We start from the raw sequence: 16,750 nt of genomic DNA on the forward strand, positions 1-16,750 counted from the left end.
TGTTCTTTTTGCTGAGGTTGAAAAATATGTTTCCCAAAAGAATAGTATCACATGAACTTCTTATAATGCATAACTCACTCATTCCCTATTTCAATGATTGACTCTCTCTCTCTTTTCTCTCTCTCTCTTTCTCTTTATGAGCTGCTGACAGCCACCTGACTGGACATACTGCACGTCATAAATGTAGTCAGCTATATAAGAGCTCCTATCTGACACAGCCCTACATTATCTACAGACCTCTGTGTTGACCTCAAGCTTAACTGCACACATCGACATAGACACAGGTAAGCAACAACAGTGCAGACAGACACACACAAACAATCCCACACACACTTCCTGTATTGCAGGTGTATTATTGCAAAGAACAGGGTCATAAAGATGAGAAAGAGTTTCCGGGAGAGATGAAAAACAGGTTCAAAGAAACTGCAACGTAGAAATGATACAAGTCGTAGAGTGCATGTGACATTCAGCGTCATCACAGAAAAAGTAAGCTGAACTGAACCTGTTTGTTTCCCGCAAGTCACCCAGAATCTCTGTGCTCTTTGTGTTTGTATGTCAGTCAGGATGAAGCTGATGCTGGTTGCTGCTGCTGTTCTGGCTGTGGCCAGCTGTGCCAGCCTCTCTCTGGAGGACCTGGAGTTCCACGCCTGGAAACTCAAGTTTGGTGAGACACTAAAAACTCTTATCAGACCGATCTTTTATTGAGGTCTGTTGTGAAGTACAGTAGGTTTTGGTTGATCTTCAGTGTAGATACTGTCTGTAAGACCTCAATTTGCTAATAATGTGTGCTTATTTACACAGAGTAAAGGGATTTTTATCTGACTAAATGTTGTACTGTATGCCAGTCTATAAAGGGGAATCTCTTAGCTCGAAAATTATTTCAACAATGAATTATTAATCATTGATAATGTTCCTTTTTTAAATTTAATATTGTGCTCTGATTGGCAGGAAAGTCTTACAATTCTCCATCAGAGGAGGCTCTCCGCAAGCAAATCTGGATCAACAACCGCAAACTGGTGTTGGTGCACAACATCATGGCTGATGAGGGCATCAAGTCCTACCGCCTTGGCATGACCTTCTTTGCTGACATGGTATGAAGAAAAAAAAGAAAAGAAATGATGAATTCATTACCCAAATGTGTGTTAGCTTAAAACAGAAGAAAGGAGATCGGTTTGTCATTTGGTTGCAATCAGCTTATGAGGATAAAGTGAATGACATTTTCAGATGAAGACTCTAACAAGTGTTCCTCCTCAACAGGAAAACGAAGAGTACAAACGTCTGGTTTCCCAGGGCTGTCTGGGCTCCTTCAATGCCTCACTGCCTCGCAAAGGCTCTGCCTTCCTCAGCCTGCCCGAGGGATCAGATCCGCCCAAGTCTGTTGACTGGAGGGACAAAGGATACGTCACTGATGTCAAAGATCAGAAGGAGTGCGGCTCTTGCTGGGCCTTCAGTACAGTATGTACAACCCTGCTCCTGTGGTAATGCAGATAACTTTACAGAAATGCTTTCTGTTTACAAATTCACTTATTCCTTTTCCAGACTGGCTCACTGGAGGGTCAGCACTTCAGACAGACAGGGAAGCTGGTGTCTCTCAGCGAGCAGCAGTTGGTTGACTGCTCTGGTGACTTTGGCAACATGGGCTGTGGTGGAGGCCTGATGGACAACGCCTTCAAGTACATCATGCACAATGGAGGAATAGACACAGAAGAGTCCTACCCTTATGAGGCTCAGGTAAACAGAAATGATTTTGTTGATTTTATCTGGATGTAAGACATAATCTTTAAAACAGCCATTTGCCATTATCATGTTAAAAAGCAGTGGTTAGATACAATGTGAAGATACACTGAAAGATGGTTGTGATCTTTCTTATTGTGCCAATTCCTTCAGATAGTGTTCAAAGTGTGTGAGATTGATAGTGCCCTATGGGAGAGATATATAATACTGCCATCTTGTGGATACTCAGAGACATAAACCCTCAAACAGTCCATCTATATAAAGCATTCCATCACTTTTTCATAGATTTACATCCCAATGTTCAACATTTAATGACCATTTCCATTATGTGTACTTTGGTAAATATTCTCTCAAATAGGATGGACAGTGCCGTTACAACCCTGACACTATTGGTGCCAAATGCACAGGCTACGTTGATGTGAAAGCCGATGATGAAGATGCCCTGCAACAGGCTGTGGCCACCGTTGGACCTGTGTCAGTTGCAATTGATGCTTCTAATCCATCCTTCCAGCTCTATGAATCAGGTGAGCAGTTTTATTTAGCCTTTTATTGAAAAGATCAGATATATAAAATGTAGAGTTTGTTGGATTTTTTTAACTGAACATTGTTGTGTGTGTTTCTAGGAGTGTATGATGAGCCCGACTGCAGCAGCTCAGAGTTGGACCATGGTGTACTGGCTGTAGGTTACGGCACTGAAAACGGACGTGACTACTGGATTGTCAAGAACAGGTAAGGCTGCTCATATTTAACAGAAAGCGGTGTCACATTTGAAACCATGATATTGTTTTCACAGGAAGCTTTAGCAGTAACTTATTTGTAGTTGCACAAGTGAAGTCAAACTCAGTCAGGATGCTGTCAACTTCTTAAATCAAACACCATTATTTGACTTCTTTCAACGTATACATCATAACGCCTCTACATATTAACTAGTATTATGATTATGATCCTGTGTTACATATAACAGTTAAATATTGTTGGTGATTTGTGTGTTTCTCTAGTTGGGGTCTATCATGGGGAACCAAGGGATACATTATGATGACCAGGAACAAAAACAACCAGTGCGGTATTGCTACTGCAGCCAGCTACCCCTTGGTCTGAACAAGAAACTCAAAATTCTTCCATTCTCCGTCTATCTGACCAATGGAAATGCTATTTCACTAAGTTTAAGTTTTGGATGTTTGCACAGATTTACCTTTACCTATCATTGATTGGTTGTTGCTCATGTTTACTGGATGTGCAGGTCCAGGACTTTTCTGAGAAAGGAGGAGAACAGTGACACATAATTCACTTTAATTTCACAAGAGTTGTGGGGAGAAAAGTCTTTTTGTTGTTATTGAGAAGTTGGTATCTGTGGTGCACTTTAAATAGAATAATTTTTTTATGAAGATGTAAATAAATATAACGAAATAAAACATTTTACATTGAGAAAAAAAATAAACATTGATGTATTAATAACTGTGTTGTATTTTTTTATTCACAATTATATCGTTGCTGATGTTCTGCAGTGTATAAACAATGCTGTGGCTTTCAGATATTAGAGATTTTCATGAATTACATATCAGCGAGGCAGTGCTGTGCCTAGGACTGTTTAACACCGAACAATACATCCATTACTTGTACTTCTTACATGTTGGCTAGATGTATTCAGCAAGCCATCAAATTTTAGTTAGCCTCTCAACCTCATTTTTAGGTCCCTCGACTCCAATTGTTACAATTACAGTTGTTTGCAACATGAACATGGGATGCTTCAAAGGCATGTAGTAATGCAAATCAGTCATGTAGATGTATTTACGCTTTCTTGATTTATGTAATTTTACTGCAGGTGTAAAAAAGTTATTCTTTGCTTTGTTCAATTAAATAGCCAAAAGTATATGAGTCAAAAAAATAATTATCTGTGGCTTGTTGTCACAGAAGTATGGAAATAAATAGGATGCAGCTAATGCTAAGACCATATTGCTAATTACAATTATCACAGGTCAACATAACTGTGATAGGAATTTGATAAATGTGTGCTCACATAATTATAGCTCCCTCATGAATCCCAGGGTACTTGAAGTAGCTTTAGCTCACTGCACTGCACACTGTTTGCCCTTAGTTGTGTGTTTACAATACATTGTACATTGTGTAAAAACTGGGGTAAGAGTGTCCATTCTTGATTAAAAGCTCTGTTTCCGCTGTCTAACACAGAGGCCAGCACATCAACAGTACTCACTAACACCCATCACAGCAGCAGCAAAAATCATCAAAAGACACAAGAAAGCTCCAAAGCAAAGCTGTTGCTGTGGATCCAGGATGCATGTGAGAGGTATTGGAAATCTCTCTCTAACAAAGTCTTTTTCTAAATGCCAGCTATTCACTTGAACTTTTCAATTGTTTCCACCCAGTTTTAACAACACACCTTGGAGATTGTCCATAGCAAAGCATTTAGAGACTGACTTGTCTATGTGAGAAGTGTCATTTTTCAGTGTCATTGTAAACAATGTCAGGAACAAAAAAACAAACTATAGACCCTCTACAAGTACAAATAGATTGCCTGTCAAAGTGACGCTAAGTAAGCCAACTTAGAAAAGACTCTGGATTACAGCTACTTTTGCAACATCTGTCACAGCAAAACTGAAGAAAACAACCTCCTTTCATAAAGATGGATGGAGGATTCCCATCTCCTGTGGAGTAATACACACCAGGAGCCTGTGGGTGATACTATTTCCCAAAGCATCCATGCAGAGAGGAAATACTGCCTTACATAATGCATAACCCCTTCACTTCTGCTGGGGCCTTTTGCAGTGCAGTATAAATTGCAGGTAATTATAATGATACCAAGAGTCCTTAAATTGTTAATTAGTTTATAATCAGTGAGGTGACAAAAAACATCAATGCCTCATTTCAGTATGAGACCCTGTTTTTAACTGGCATTAGCATGCATCTTGGGTGATCCAGACACAAGTGGACAGCACTAAATACAAGTGTAAACGATCTCCAATACACATTGTGATCTGATCACTCAAACCACTTGCCGAGGTGGTCTGGGATGCATTTGACCACATATGTCTTGTAGTGTACGCAGTAATGTGTCCTGACATGTCCCCAACCAGGATGTAATAAAAAATATATCATCAATGCAGGATGTACGTGGTTGGAGTAATCGGAACTGTTGGGTTAGCCCGCACATATTAGTTCTTGAAACATTTGTCTTTGCTCTTAGCTCTTTAGTCAATACCAACAACAAATCTGGCACTTGTGTGACTGACGTAATAACTATGAATGGGGCCATTTGACCTTCTCATGGAAGTGATGTAGGCAGCAACTAAATCTGGACACAAGAAGTCAGTTTGAGACCACTCGAGATGCATAATAGAGACAGGTGTATCTCAGCTGTCCACTTAATGCCAGGTATAAACAGGGCCTAAGTGAGTTAAAATGAAGTCAGGATCTGACCATCAACCAAACACTCAGTGATATCAGTGAGGGTCACCTGTCAGCCTGCTTGTAATATTTTGAGCTGATAATATTTGAATTTGTCCCAATGACATTATTCATTTGAATTTGAGAAAACAACAATTAGATAACTGTATTTTATATGTGAGTGAGCAAGTTTGAAGTTGATGATAGACCAAAAAAGTACAATATTGGTATTAAAACTATACATTTATTAAATTAATTAATATTGCCTGATAAGAAATAATGCTATTAGAAGGACGAAATGTGATGGTAAGGGCCTGCAGCTTATAGGAACCTACAAAAATTCCACTGGGATTACTAAAGTCACTCAGGGCATTAACCTTTTCATTGAGCTCAAACTACTGATACATAGTTCAGTAGTTTGAGCTCTGCCCCCTGCAGGTGGTGTAGAATGTTAATAACACCACTGATGATAACTTATTGAAAGGTTCAGAAAGTGTGTCAAGCTTCTGTAGAGTATAACAGCATCAGTAGTCAACTTGTTTACTCTCGGTCCTGCAGATAATCAGCTCATGTGTGAAAGCCTCAAACATCTGGATAAATGTAAATACAAAATCCCTCCTTTGAAGAAGAAATATGATCTACAGAACACAGAGACAAAAACTTCCTACCACTGTGATTGCACCAGTCAGTAATATAAGTCTTACAGGCCAAATCTGAATTTTTTTTATTTTTCATGAAGAATCTTACAGAAGAAAAATTTACATTTGTTGTATTTCAAAATATAGACCAGCCACAATAGCAGGATTGATGGATACCTGTGCTAAGTAAAACCTGGAACTCGTCTTTTTCTTCAGTCATGTTTCAGATTGAAGGCGGTTTTGGGTTTTATTCAGCAAAGTTTTTCATATAATTTAGTAACCCTACTTTTACCGACAGGCCCCTGCTGTATCTACTGCAGTAGAACAGGGATGGATATATTAAAGAACAGTAATAAAGTATTCATTCATAGTGTCAGAACATTGAAAGAAATCTTGCTTTGTGCTTTCTTGTGTATTTCGTTATAGTAGTTGAGCATAACAAAAAATTCACTCCTGGAGACAGCTTTATGTAGTCCAACCCTTACATGGCTTTAACCAACCAAACTAAAAGCTATTACCAAAATAATCCATTATTAGTGTATTATGCATTCCTGAGTTACTTCCAGGTTTCAGTCTTCAGGTTTCAGTGAAATTAAGCAACCACAGCAGCTCAGAGGTTGAGAAAATAATAAGTCATGTAGATAAAATGATTGAATGAAACACAGGAGAGATATTTTGTGTTGGGGGTCTTATTGCCATTTGAAATAATTAAAAAGCTGTTTCCAGCAGAGTGTCCACATTCTTTACAACAATGGAGAGTGCAATGGTAGAGTAAACTGTATTGTAGGTATGTTTGCTACAACAGGACCAAGGTTATAAAATAACAGAATTTTCCTTTAATCACTTAGATTTGGTTATTGAATGGTTGCACCTAGAAGACAGCAAATATTCAGACATGTCGTAGCAGGAACACTGCAGGTGGCACTAACTATGTTAAAGACGGGTGCATTCCATTTAGGTTTACCACTTCCAGGGCCTTGATACTGTGCAACCTACACTATGTCTGCCATCATTTGGGGAGTGATAGCAGGCTACGGTTCTATGGTTTAAAATATAGTTATATTTACATTTCACAAAAGATTGAGACTCCTACTACAGTCTGGAGCAGCAAATGTATTGTAAGACTATTCAGTCCCATCTATGCTATAATATCTTTCCGTTTCTTTGTCTGTGTCTCTCTGAGTCACACACCACTTCTTATTCTAGATTTTTCTTGCTTTATTTCCCACTTTTATTTCTACATGTGAGGTTGTAAATGACTCCTGCTTGTTTGTTTGTCAATGTTACAGCTTGGCTGCTCAGATTGAAAGCTTTAAGCAACCGTGTTGTCTCCACTCTCTCCTGATGGATTTTGTCTCTCAATACTGCATTAAACTGCCAAAGAAGAAAAAAATGCCAGAGCAGAAAAAGGTTTGAAGCTCTGATAAGCTTATTCATGTTATTCTAAGACAACTTTTTGTGGTGACGGTGCCAGTCTCAGATTATTAAGTTGGTTTCTGTTAATGAATTTTGTTTAAATTTTCCAGCTGCTCTGGAGGCTTCACTAAAGCCTCTGACCTACTTGAAGCACTTAAGAAAGTAGAAGAAAAAGACACTGCTGGAGTGCAGAATTCAGGCATCATGAGAAAAAGAGGGATTCCTGTTTTTCTTTATAAGCGGTGCCTAAGGCTGGAAAGAGAAGCTGATATTATGGCACAGCTCACATGATTATAGACTAATCTGCAGTGTGCAGCAACAATGAACTATACAAGCTTTACATTTCATACAGCATTTTCTGCATCTCTTTGAAAGTGCAAATGGCAGTGTGTGTGTTTGAAATATATATATAAGCATTGAAACCCTTGAATATTGTTTTACTTTTCTATGCCATGAGAGTTAACAAGATATCAGCAACATCAGTTGTTTGTTATTTACAAATTCAGAAACTATTACTGTTGAACTACATACTCAAGTGTATGTCAAGGATGACACAGCAGAGTGCAATCATATTCATATTTACATTGTAGTGTAGTGTTAACTGTAGCAAAACTGCAGGACTCCAGGACTGTTTTAAATTGTACAACCTCAATGACCTGTTATGTTTCTCAGAACTGAATTTGAATAGTGGGAAGTGAATATGGAAGTAAATAGAGAGCTGCATTTTCAGTGGGGCTCAAATACCCTCTGTGACATATATGTGGTCAATCCTTGTTTGTATATTTTTGTCAAAATGAGTAGCCTAAATGGTAGGATGTAATGTCCTGTAAAAATCTTTAACACCACAGCATTCACTCATGTTTTGAACTCTGTGAGGCTGTAAGGGGATTCGATCATTGGCATCTGTATCTCCACATAAGACTGTATGATATCCTACAATTAATAATTCATGCAGTTTCCTGAATATCTTAACTTTTATTGCCTTATTGAGAGGTGTATACACATTTATAATTCTCACTTTATATTAGCATAAAAAATCAACTAATAAAATTCTCCCAGGAATAATTTCTCCACTTTTTATAATCTCTGCTTCATTTCTGAGAAATATATCAATTCTGTCAGCTTTGTCACAACCAATAGAGATGATAGATGTACCTTTTGTCCATATAGCAGTTACTTCTGCTATGACTTGCTGTGTTGTGAGTCTTAATTCTTTTATGTATTTATCATGTATTGAGAATAACTCATTCATCAATTTTTTTTCTTCTGTTCTCTGCTAACTTGATACCTCTGAAATAAAAAATAATTGAAAGTATACGCATTACGACAAAGGTTCATATCAACTCTGAAACTATCATCTGGACCTGGGCCTTTTCTCAACAGAAATACTAATGTTACTTGTCAGAGGTAACTGTTGTCACCAGGGGTGGATCCAGGAACTGACAAGATGTGGGGCTAAGCCCAGAGCACCCAGAGCCAGGGCCTTTTGTTTTTTTAATTTGTTTGTTTTTTGGATGGTTCACATGCGCAGAATTTAATTTTAGTGCATTGTATAACTACTGCAAACATTAGTAGTAATTTATTTTCGTCCTTATGGACTATTTTTTAAGAAAGAATGCACTTAGAATAAAATAAAGTATAATAAGTAATAAGTAAGGCACTCTTAATCACAGTGACTTCAACATGCCCCTAGTTGATAATATAATATAAAATAATATAATATAATATAATATAATATAATATAATATAATATAATATAATACTCACTACTTCCTGAAATTTTCAGGAGCTGACTTTTTGTCTTTCTTTACAAAATATGACTTAAAACGATTAATCGACTATCAAAATAGTTTTAGTCGCTTACAACTAATCGACTAAAGTACTAATCGTTGCTAGGCAGCAGGATGAACTCATGTACGGAGAATGTTTTTGACAGCGTTTTTTTCTGTCTGGCCCCGCGGTGCATGCTGGGAGCTGCTGTTGGCCTTGGAAACATGGCGTCGCTCTGACAGCTGGGACGCTCATTATCTTCTCCGGCCACTGACACAGCGGGCTGAGCCGTTAGCGAAGCCGCCTGCCGTCACATTTTAACAGCGAGAGGAGCTCACGACAGATGCAGTCTTTGTCCTGACAACACGGTCGTTTAAAAAGGTGTCGTTGTTATTATATTTTAGTAGGAGTGTCACGCCCACTCTGCTCGGTAACGGTGATAACGACACCGTACGGTAAGTTAGCCGCTAACGTTACTGTTAGCTCAACGACCTGCCGTTACTGCCTGCTCACTGCCCGGGCTACTGGCCGTCAGCTCGCCCCGCTGCAGTGCAGCCTGCCCGGTCAAACACCGCGGACAGATAACATGGTGTCAGTAACTGTAGTGATGCTATTGTAGCTCGCCGTGCAGCCTAGCTAGGGCGTTTCTGTCATTCTTGTCACTGAATTTTTAATGTTCGACCCCTTTGGCATCACTGCCGGAGGAGAGAGCGATGGGCTCCGGGGCTGTGGATTCCTCCCAGTGGCTCTCGGTAAAGGAGGAGACCATTTTCCTCCACGACGGACTCATTCGGGTCACAGATCTGGCCGAGCTGCCCAGTGAAATTGGAGTATCGGAGCAGGGGGACACCGAGCAAGAGGTAGGTGAAACCTCAAACACAAAGGGTGATATATGTATGTATATATGCTGAACACACACACACACACACACACACACACACACACACACACACACACACACACACACACACACACACACACACACACACACAGTTACGATCAGGGTGTCTTTTTGTTTTTGTTTCGGTTCGAAAATGTGTTTTGACTCTTAGCTGCAGCACACCGTCAGTGATAGCGATACATAACGCTAACGTTTGCAAGTTTCCCTGCCCTGCTTGTTATTGATTCCCTGTAGAGCTCCACACACACATGAAAGCATAGTTCCTGCTGTCTCTCCAAAATAGAAGTGCTCAGATGACTTCAATCTTAGCTTGGCAGAAATGTGTTATATGTAGACTTTAATGGACAATTTATTCACAAGTGTTTATCCTTATAGCACTTATTACACTATTATGTAATGTGTAAAAATTAAAGATAAGACAAAGATCTCTCCCAGACATGTTGTAATAAAGATACTCTAATCTGGCCTGCTTTATCAACAACAAAAGTCCAATTAACTGATTTATATCCTTAAATTAATGTTGTTTCCCCCCCATGTGTTAATTTTGTCAGCTATCTTTCAGTTTAGTATTAGTCTTAATGCTGGATGAGATGGACAAAATCAAATATCACAAAATGTTTGATCAAATACCTTAATATTGATATTGTGACAGTATTGTAGTGATGGCTATTGGTGATTTCACAAAATATTTAGACAAGATTTTTGCTGAATAATCATCAGTAATGTGAATAATAATTAAGTGGGTAAAGGCAAATAATAGAACAGGTAGAACAGTTGGTTAAGTTCAGAAAAAGACGAATATGTTTAATCATAGTTTATCTTAAGGAAATGAACATCATCCAGAATGTATGAATATGTTTATATTTCTCATTTCAAAAGTTTTAATAGTTTGACACAAGAAAGCCTGTTCTCAGTGTTTGTGTACTGGAGGCTTCAAGTTTCCACAACGCAATTTTGTAAATTTTCTTATTGAACCATGATTGGCTCCAAATCATTTGTGATGTCACACATCATGTTTGCAAACCCACCCCTTAAACTCAGAGACACATTCATTCTGTACAGTGAAGCTCAAACATCCAACTGTAGGAACAAAAAGAAAAAGAAAAAGGGGGACTTTAACCAAGCGGGGTATAAATGGGGCACACACCGCATATAGCCCCCATACCTCAGGTGTCAAGTTGCACATCTTCAGCTGTATTGACAGTGTCACTGCAGCTTTTCTATGCAGAAAACTCGTCAAATTACACCAAACAGGAAACATTTAATCTTACTTGGTTACACAAATAAATGCACCCAGGAATCCTCACATGTTTAAGTAAAACTGTCATAGAGTAGCTGTTGTGGTATTTTAATAGTGGAACTGCAGTTTTTCTCTAGTAGCACACTTGACAGAAAACAAAATAATAATCTGTGCCACTGTGCTCGTAATACAATAAAGACATGTTGTGTCCGATAACGGTTGAATTTGAATCGTTATAAACTGTTCTTCAGAATCAGAATCAGAATAAACTTTATTGTCCACAAGGAGGAAATTTGTCTTAGACAACAGTGTATAGTGGCTACAATCACATTAAATTTACGTACGACATAAGTGACATACAGGAACATCAACAGCCTACACATTACTGTGGTTTCTGGATTATCCATCAGATATTGCACTAAAACCTAATAACAAATATTGCACATAGATTAAAAGTGACTTGTAAAGGAATCGATTTATACAAGAATAAAAATTTATAAAAAATAAATTAAAAAACGTTGAATAAATAGTTGGTCGGGAGGGGTGGGTTCTACTTTTTCAACAGACAGCACAGTTATATCAAAAAACTAAACTCCTTAGTTCACTCTTGCGCAAAGCAGAGGTCATTTTAATGTTTTAAGTGTTTAAACAAACTGTAGTAAATGTGATAATGCTAGAGTAGTCTTTTATTTTGAAGGCACAATCTTTGAGCCGGACCTGTCTCTGTTGTTAGATTACAGAGAATTTATAGTGATGCCGATAGAAACTTCGAGGTAAAAATGTATATTTGCAACCTCGATATTTCGGTACTCTACCTTGTAATAAAGCTGGAGCTGGTAGTATCCAGCAGCCTTTAGAGGACAATTGCTGCAGTACTACACCACATATTCACGTGCCAGTAGACAAATGTCTGATTGGTGGTCGCTGTACAATGATGCACATGAGGCAGTGACTGACAGAGATGGCAAACCACTTGATGAATGATACCATTTGTTATCCATTGTGTGGTTTGTATCGTTATCTAACTGCTGCCATTGCTGCATGCGTCCTTAAGATTAGCACCAACAACTTGATCCTAAGCCCAGTGTGAACTGAGTCTCATGTACTTCATGTAACACCACTCATGGAGGGATTCACATCAGTGATAAACCATTCACATTTCAAGGTTTCTACTTGATGACAGTTTTAACAACAGGCAAAGCTTTCACATTTCTAGCTCAGACGCACAAATGTATTTTCAAAAGAATCATTTTGAAAGAGTTTTTGTTTGGTCAACATTTAACAAGCCAAGGAAACCACAAAATATATATATTTAATCTATGACTTACAGTGCTGCTCGTGTGATGTTTAGTATAAAATCAGTGGATTCATTTTAAAATGTGGTTAAGTTCACAGCTACATGATGGGCAAGTGGCATGTTCAACAATTCATTCAACAATTCGGCTGAATGTTTTCACACAGGCACTATGCTGAGATCAGTCTGAGGCTTTTGTGCTCATCAACAGACACTACCTGCTTCATTTTTACAATGCACAGCATGCATTCAGCTGTACTAATTCAGTGGCTTGATTTGCCTCTTTTGTGGTATATACTGATGCTATAAATGATCAGTTTGCTATTTGTTTGTCTGCAATTAATTACCACATTACATTTAGTATTAGTATCAATACCATGATCAGCAATCTGTTATAACTATATACTAACTTGAATTTTTACCAGCAGCAATCAACCACATGCTGTTTACTTCGGTTGATATAAGTGCATCTGTTTTACCAGCAGCTCTGAGAGATGACTAATGGTTAATTAATGAATGTGAATAAGTGGGTTTGAATTTGACCACTCACCCTTTGTTTTGTCATTTTGATTAAACTCAAAACCAGGTACTCAGTGGACAACACATCTTCTGACATCATGCTTCCTCTACTCTACAACAAGTAGAAACATAGTGGAAGTGACAGTGAAGGCACAATTACTGACAGCTGTACTTTTGACTTAAGAAAGTGCACAGGATGTCGCTAAATGTGCTGTTTAGTGTGGCGGCCTGCATGAATTGAGGGCTACTTCATGCTGTTACATTGAGGGCCTACAGTATTGAATACAAAGTGTGGTTGCATCATCCCTGGGATAATTTAACCTGAGCAAAAATGGTAACATGACTGTGGGTGAGACATTTTAATTAAAGCTTTTTAGATATGGGGAGGCACATGTAAAGATATATAAGATCCTGTACAAAACAGAGTAGTGTTCAATATTATGTTGAGAAATTTTGATAAAGAGCAAAGCTGAAATAGAACAGGTAGCTTTGTTGTTTGTTAGTGTCTACCTGGTATTATGGTAGACACTCAAAGCAACACATAAAAAAAAAAGACGTCCTTGCATCATTTGCTGTCAGGTCTGGGTCTGTCCTCTTAGTTTTGGTTATTCGGATTCTCTCTACATTTCTGTCCAGCTGTACGACTGACTGGGTCATTCAGCACTGTTTTCGTAGGTGTTTTGATGCTGACTATTTTTATCCACTTGCAGCAGTGTTTTGCAGAGCAAGGTGCAGAAGGCCCAGCATCCTGTTAAGGAGTGTAACTGTAACATTAGTAGCATTCCTGAAATAGAATCAATACAAATTGTGCCTGCTAAACGCTATCATAGATTTTTTTCCTAGTCCATGATTCGTGGCCCACAGAGCGTAATCAATATCTGAAATGCTGCCTAAGTGCACATGAAGCGCATTGTTTCACTTCTGATAAGCTATCCTAAATGTACCTCGCTATCTGACCATTAATTCATAGTGCAGAGAAGTGTAGATGGAGGGCTTATGCTGCTGAAAGGATTCATAGTTGTACTATAGAGATGGTGTAAGTTCTACGAATAGATAATCGGCGTGATAGAAATAATTAGCTTAGTTTTGAACTAAAATGTTGGCGGCGTATTAGACTACACCCTAGTGCACCTTGTGGACAAACTCTTTATAGTCTGCTGACAGTGTTTCCCATTGTTTTGTTAAAAAATGCCAGTTTAAAAGCGTTTTTGTTTTTTAAATTTCACTGTATAAGCAGATCAAATATGAAATTATTCTCATGTTAAATGTATTACTCTGTATTTACATTTTCTTTTGTAGAAATTAATTTAAAAAACATGGATGTCGTCCGCCTTCTCTAGGGTTTTTTTCCTTAAAGCTGCAGACCAGTTGTTACAATAATGACTGCTATTGATGTAAACCTTATATTTTAAACTATTTTTCTTTTTTCTCTCTCACCGTTCACCATTGTCCTTCATTTCAGATCCTAACTTTTGAGACAAAGAACCCGGTAGAGTTGGCAGAACGTCTGCGTGCTGTCTGTGGTAATCAGAGCAACGCATATGCCCGCCTGCTGGAGTATCGACTCAATGCTCTGCGTGGCCTGTGGGGGGCGCAGCGGCAGCTGGCCCTGGAGGAGCAGCAGGAGCGAGAGGGGACTGGAGGGGCTGATGAGGAGACCTTGGCCTTGCTCAAAAGACAAGGTCTGCTCCAGCAACCCGAGCAGGCGCCCTTCACCTCCCGTGTCGGTCTGCTGCTGGTCTTCCCTCTTTTGCAGTCCCAGACTCGCAGTGACCCAGCGCTCTGCGGTGTTACAGCAGAGGTACTGCTAGCCTGCCTCCGGGACTGCCAGCCGCTCAGCCTCAGTAAAGAGCCTGCCGACTGTCTGAATGGCCTAGAGGGGCTTCTCTGCTCCTGGCTCGAAGATGGCGCCCAGGAGTCAGGCCAAACGCAGGGGCACACTCAGACACAGATACTCCACACACCCAGACAGAGAGAAAACGCTGCCGCTGCACTTGTGGCGCTCGCCTGTGCCAGGTGAGCCGTACACCTATTAGACACAATGACATAACAGGAAAATCTCACTTTCAGACACGTCAGTCACTGAGTCACTCTCTTAACTGTCCCACCTTCACACTTCTTAGTAGGACCCTTCTATTGGCTTTTGAGTTAAAAATACTTCCTTTAGACAGTGTATTCAACCAACAATATTTAGTAAAAGCCAATCACTCTAGAGCAGGCCTGTTGTTACTTTATTAGTAACTAGTACTCATTTGCTCAGTAAAATTGGTTAAAATGTATGAGAGTGTATCTTTTTCGTGAAAACTTTACTTCAGTAGTAAGTTTCTTAATTAGTAACTTTACAAGTTAGTTCATGTTCTCTCTCCTCAGTGTACATGCTGCATGACTGATCATGTCTGATTTAATGCTCAATCCAGGGGGTTTGTCACCCCCTGTAGCAATTTTGATTGGATATTTACACTCTGAGACAAACAAGTCAATCAGCTCAGTGTCAGCACGGTGCTCTGATGTACTGACCCCCAATCAGTGCTCTCAACCGGAGCTCCGCATAGTCTGTTAGCATGAGCTGTTAGCACTGCTGGAAAGCAATGCTCCTGCAGGAGGGAAGTAATTCTGCACCCAGCAAAATGCATGGATCAACTGCTGAGGCCTTACTGTATGCACAGTGCACTGTATGGGGATTTTCCTCCTGTACACATAAAAAGAAAGTAAACTCATACATGTATTAATATATTTTGTTTTTGTCACCTGGCCCACAGAAGAGTAAAATGAGCTTGTTCTTTTGCATTTGAGCCTGACCTCTGGCTTCTGCTGGTGACAACTGATCTTGACTTGTCAAAACCAGAACTCTCCACCCTTTGTTAGGCCTCTGTTGAGGCTGAGAGCTCTTTGTTCTGCGGAACCATCCAGCCCCAGTGCCTTTTTCACAGACAGTGGGAGCTAATTAAAGAGCTATCAGGTCTACCCCTCCCCCACCCCCACCCGCCACCCCCAACCTTTGATGCGGCCAGTGAGTAAATTCACGATGTGCAGGACTGTGTCGCCACGTGCTTTGATATCAGATGTTGACAAGGTGTTTACATACTACGGCTGAGAGGGGGGGCACTGACACATGACTCATCCGTGTTGTCTGTCACTTGGGAAACATGTAAACACTGAATCAAACATACACTGGTGTACAGCTCCTGGGTTATAGCACACAGGTGCTATGTGATATGGTTGTTTTAAAAAATGTCTCGTTGTTATCCGCCCTTCCTTTTTCTTTTCATTCCCCGTTGAGGAGGTTTTCTGAAGTGGCACTGACAAACATTTTTCTTTTTTTTGCTTGAGAGAATTGCAGAGTATCACTTCAATAGATGTGAATGTAGAATGTAGAATTGCCTCAATGTGCTCTGTTAATAGTTCAGTCTTGGATGTGGCGAAGCAGTAAATGAATACTGCTCGAGAGTAAGTAGGATGCTCATTACACCCTGCAGAGAGTGGCAGTGTAAAATCATCTATCTCATTTGAATGGAAAATAGCCTTTTGTTCAGATTAAAAAAACATTGCAGAATAATTCCCAGCAAATTGAATGGGATTCCCTCCATAATTCAAGCCTGGCATGATTCCACTTATCATCTCAGAAATGTGTAACAATGAGCTTTCCCATTTGTTTCATGCTGAGGCCTTCTCACTAACCTGCCAAACTGTTTTCCAGGGGATCTCTGAAGACCTTCATCCACACAGTTCACCTCCTGCAGAAACAAACCGATCTGGGCCAGCTCCCTGTTTCAGATGTCCTGTACAGGTAAGGGCATGACTTTGGTTCTCCTGATAGGTAATTATTAGTGACTTTC

General features: G+C 39.5%; 2 protein-coding genes across 5 annotated transcripts in view; both read left to right on the plus strand.

Moving 5' to 3' along the window:
- Positions 1–228: 228 nt before the first annotated feature.
- On the plus strand, positions 229–3,102 carry LOC133978976 (procathepsin L-like). Of its 2 annotated transcripts, none has more exons than XM_062417363.1 (8): positions 229–284; positions 564–664; positions 949–1,091; positions 1,258–1,455; positions 1,540–1,731; positions 2,093–2,258; positions 2,358–2,463; positions 2,733–3,102. In XM_062417363.1, exons 2-8 carry the CDS (start codon positions 565–567, stop codon positions 2,830–2,832), a joined length of 1,005 nt encoding a protein of 334 aa, XP_062273347.1. In that variant the 5' UTR covers positions 229–284; position 564; the 3' UTR covers positions 2,833–3,102. The 2 variants fall into 2 exon arrangements, with proteins under 2 accessions (XP_062273347.1, XP_062273346.1); XM_062417362.1 differs by having other exon boundaries at positions 246–284; positions 560–664.
- A 6,174-nt stretch (positions 3,103–9,276) lies between these two features.
- Positions 9,277–16,750, plus strand: part of LOC133978880 (probable E3 ubiquitin-protein ligase HECTD4) — a 44,083-nt gene continuing 36,609 nt past the window's right edge. For all 3 annotated transcript variants that reach the window (XM_062417221.1, XM_062417222.1, XM_062417223.1), the window contains exons 1-3: positions 9,277–9,820; positions 14,377–14,930; positions 16,612–16,701. In XM_062417221.1, coding sequence (XP_062273205.1) covers positions 9,674–9,820; positions 14,377–14,930; positions 16,612–16,701 — 791 coding nt within the window. In that variant the 5' untranslated portion in view covers positions 9,277–9,673. The remainder of the gene's footprint in view (positions 9,821–14,376; positions 14,931–16,611; positions 16,702–16,750) is intronic.

The sequence above is a fragment of the Scomber scombrus genome, chromosome 4 (genome assembly GCF_963691925.1).
Source record: "Scomber scombrus chromosome 4, fScoSco1.1, whole genome shotgun sequence".
In the NCBI taxonomy this organism is placed as follows: Eukaryota; Metazoa; Chordata; class Actinopteri; order Scombriformes; family Scombridae; genus Scomber; species Scomber scombrus.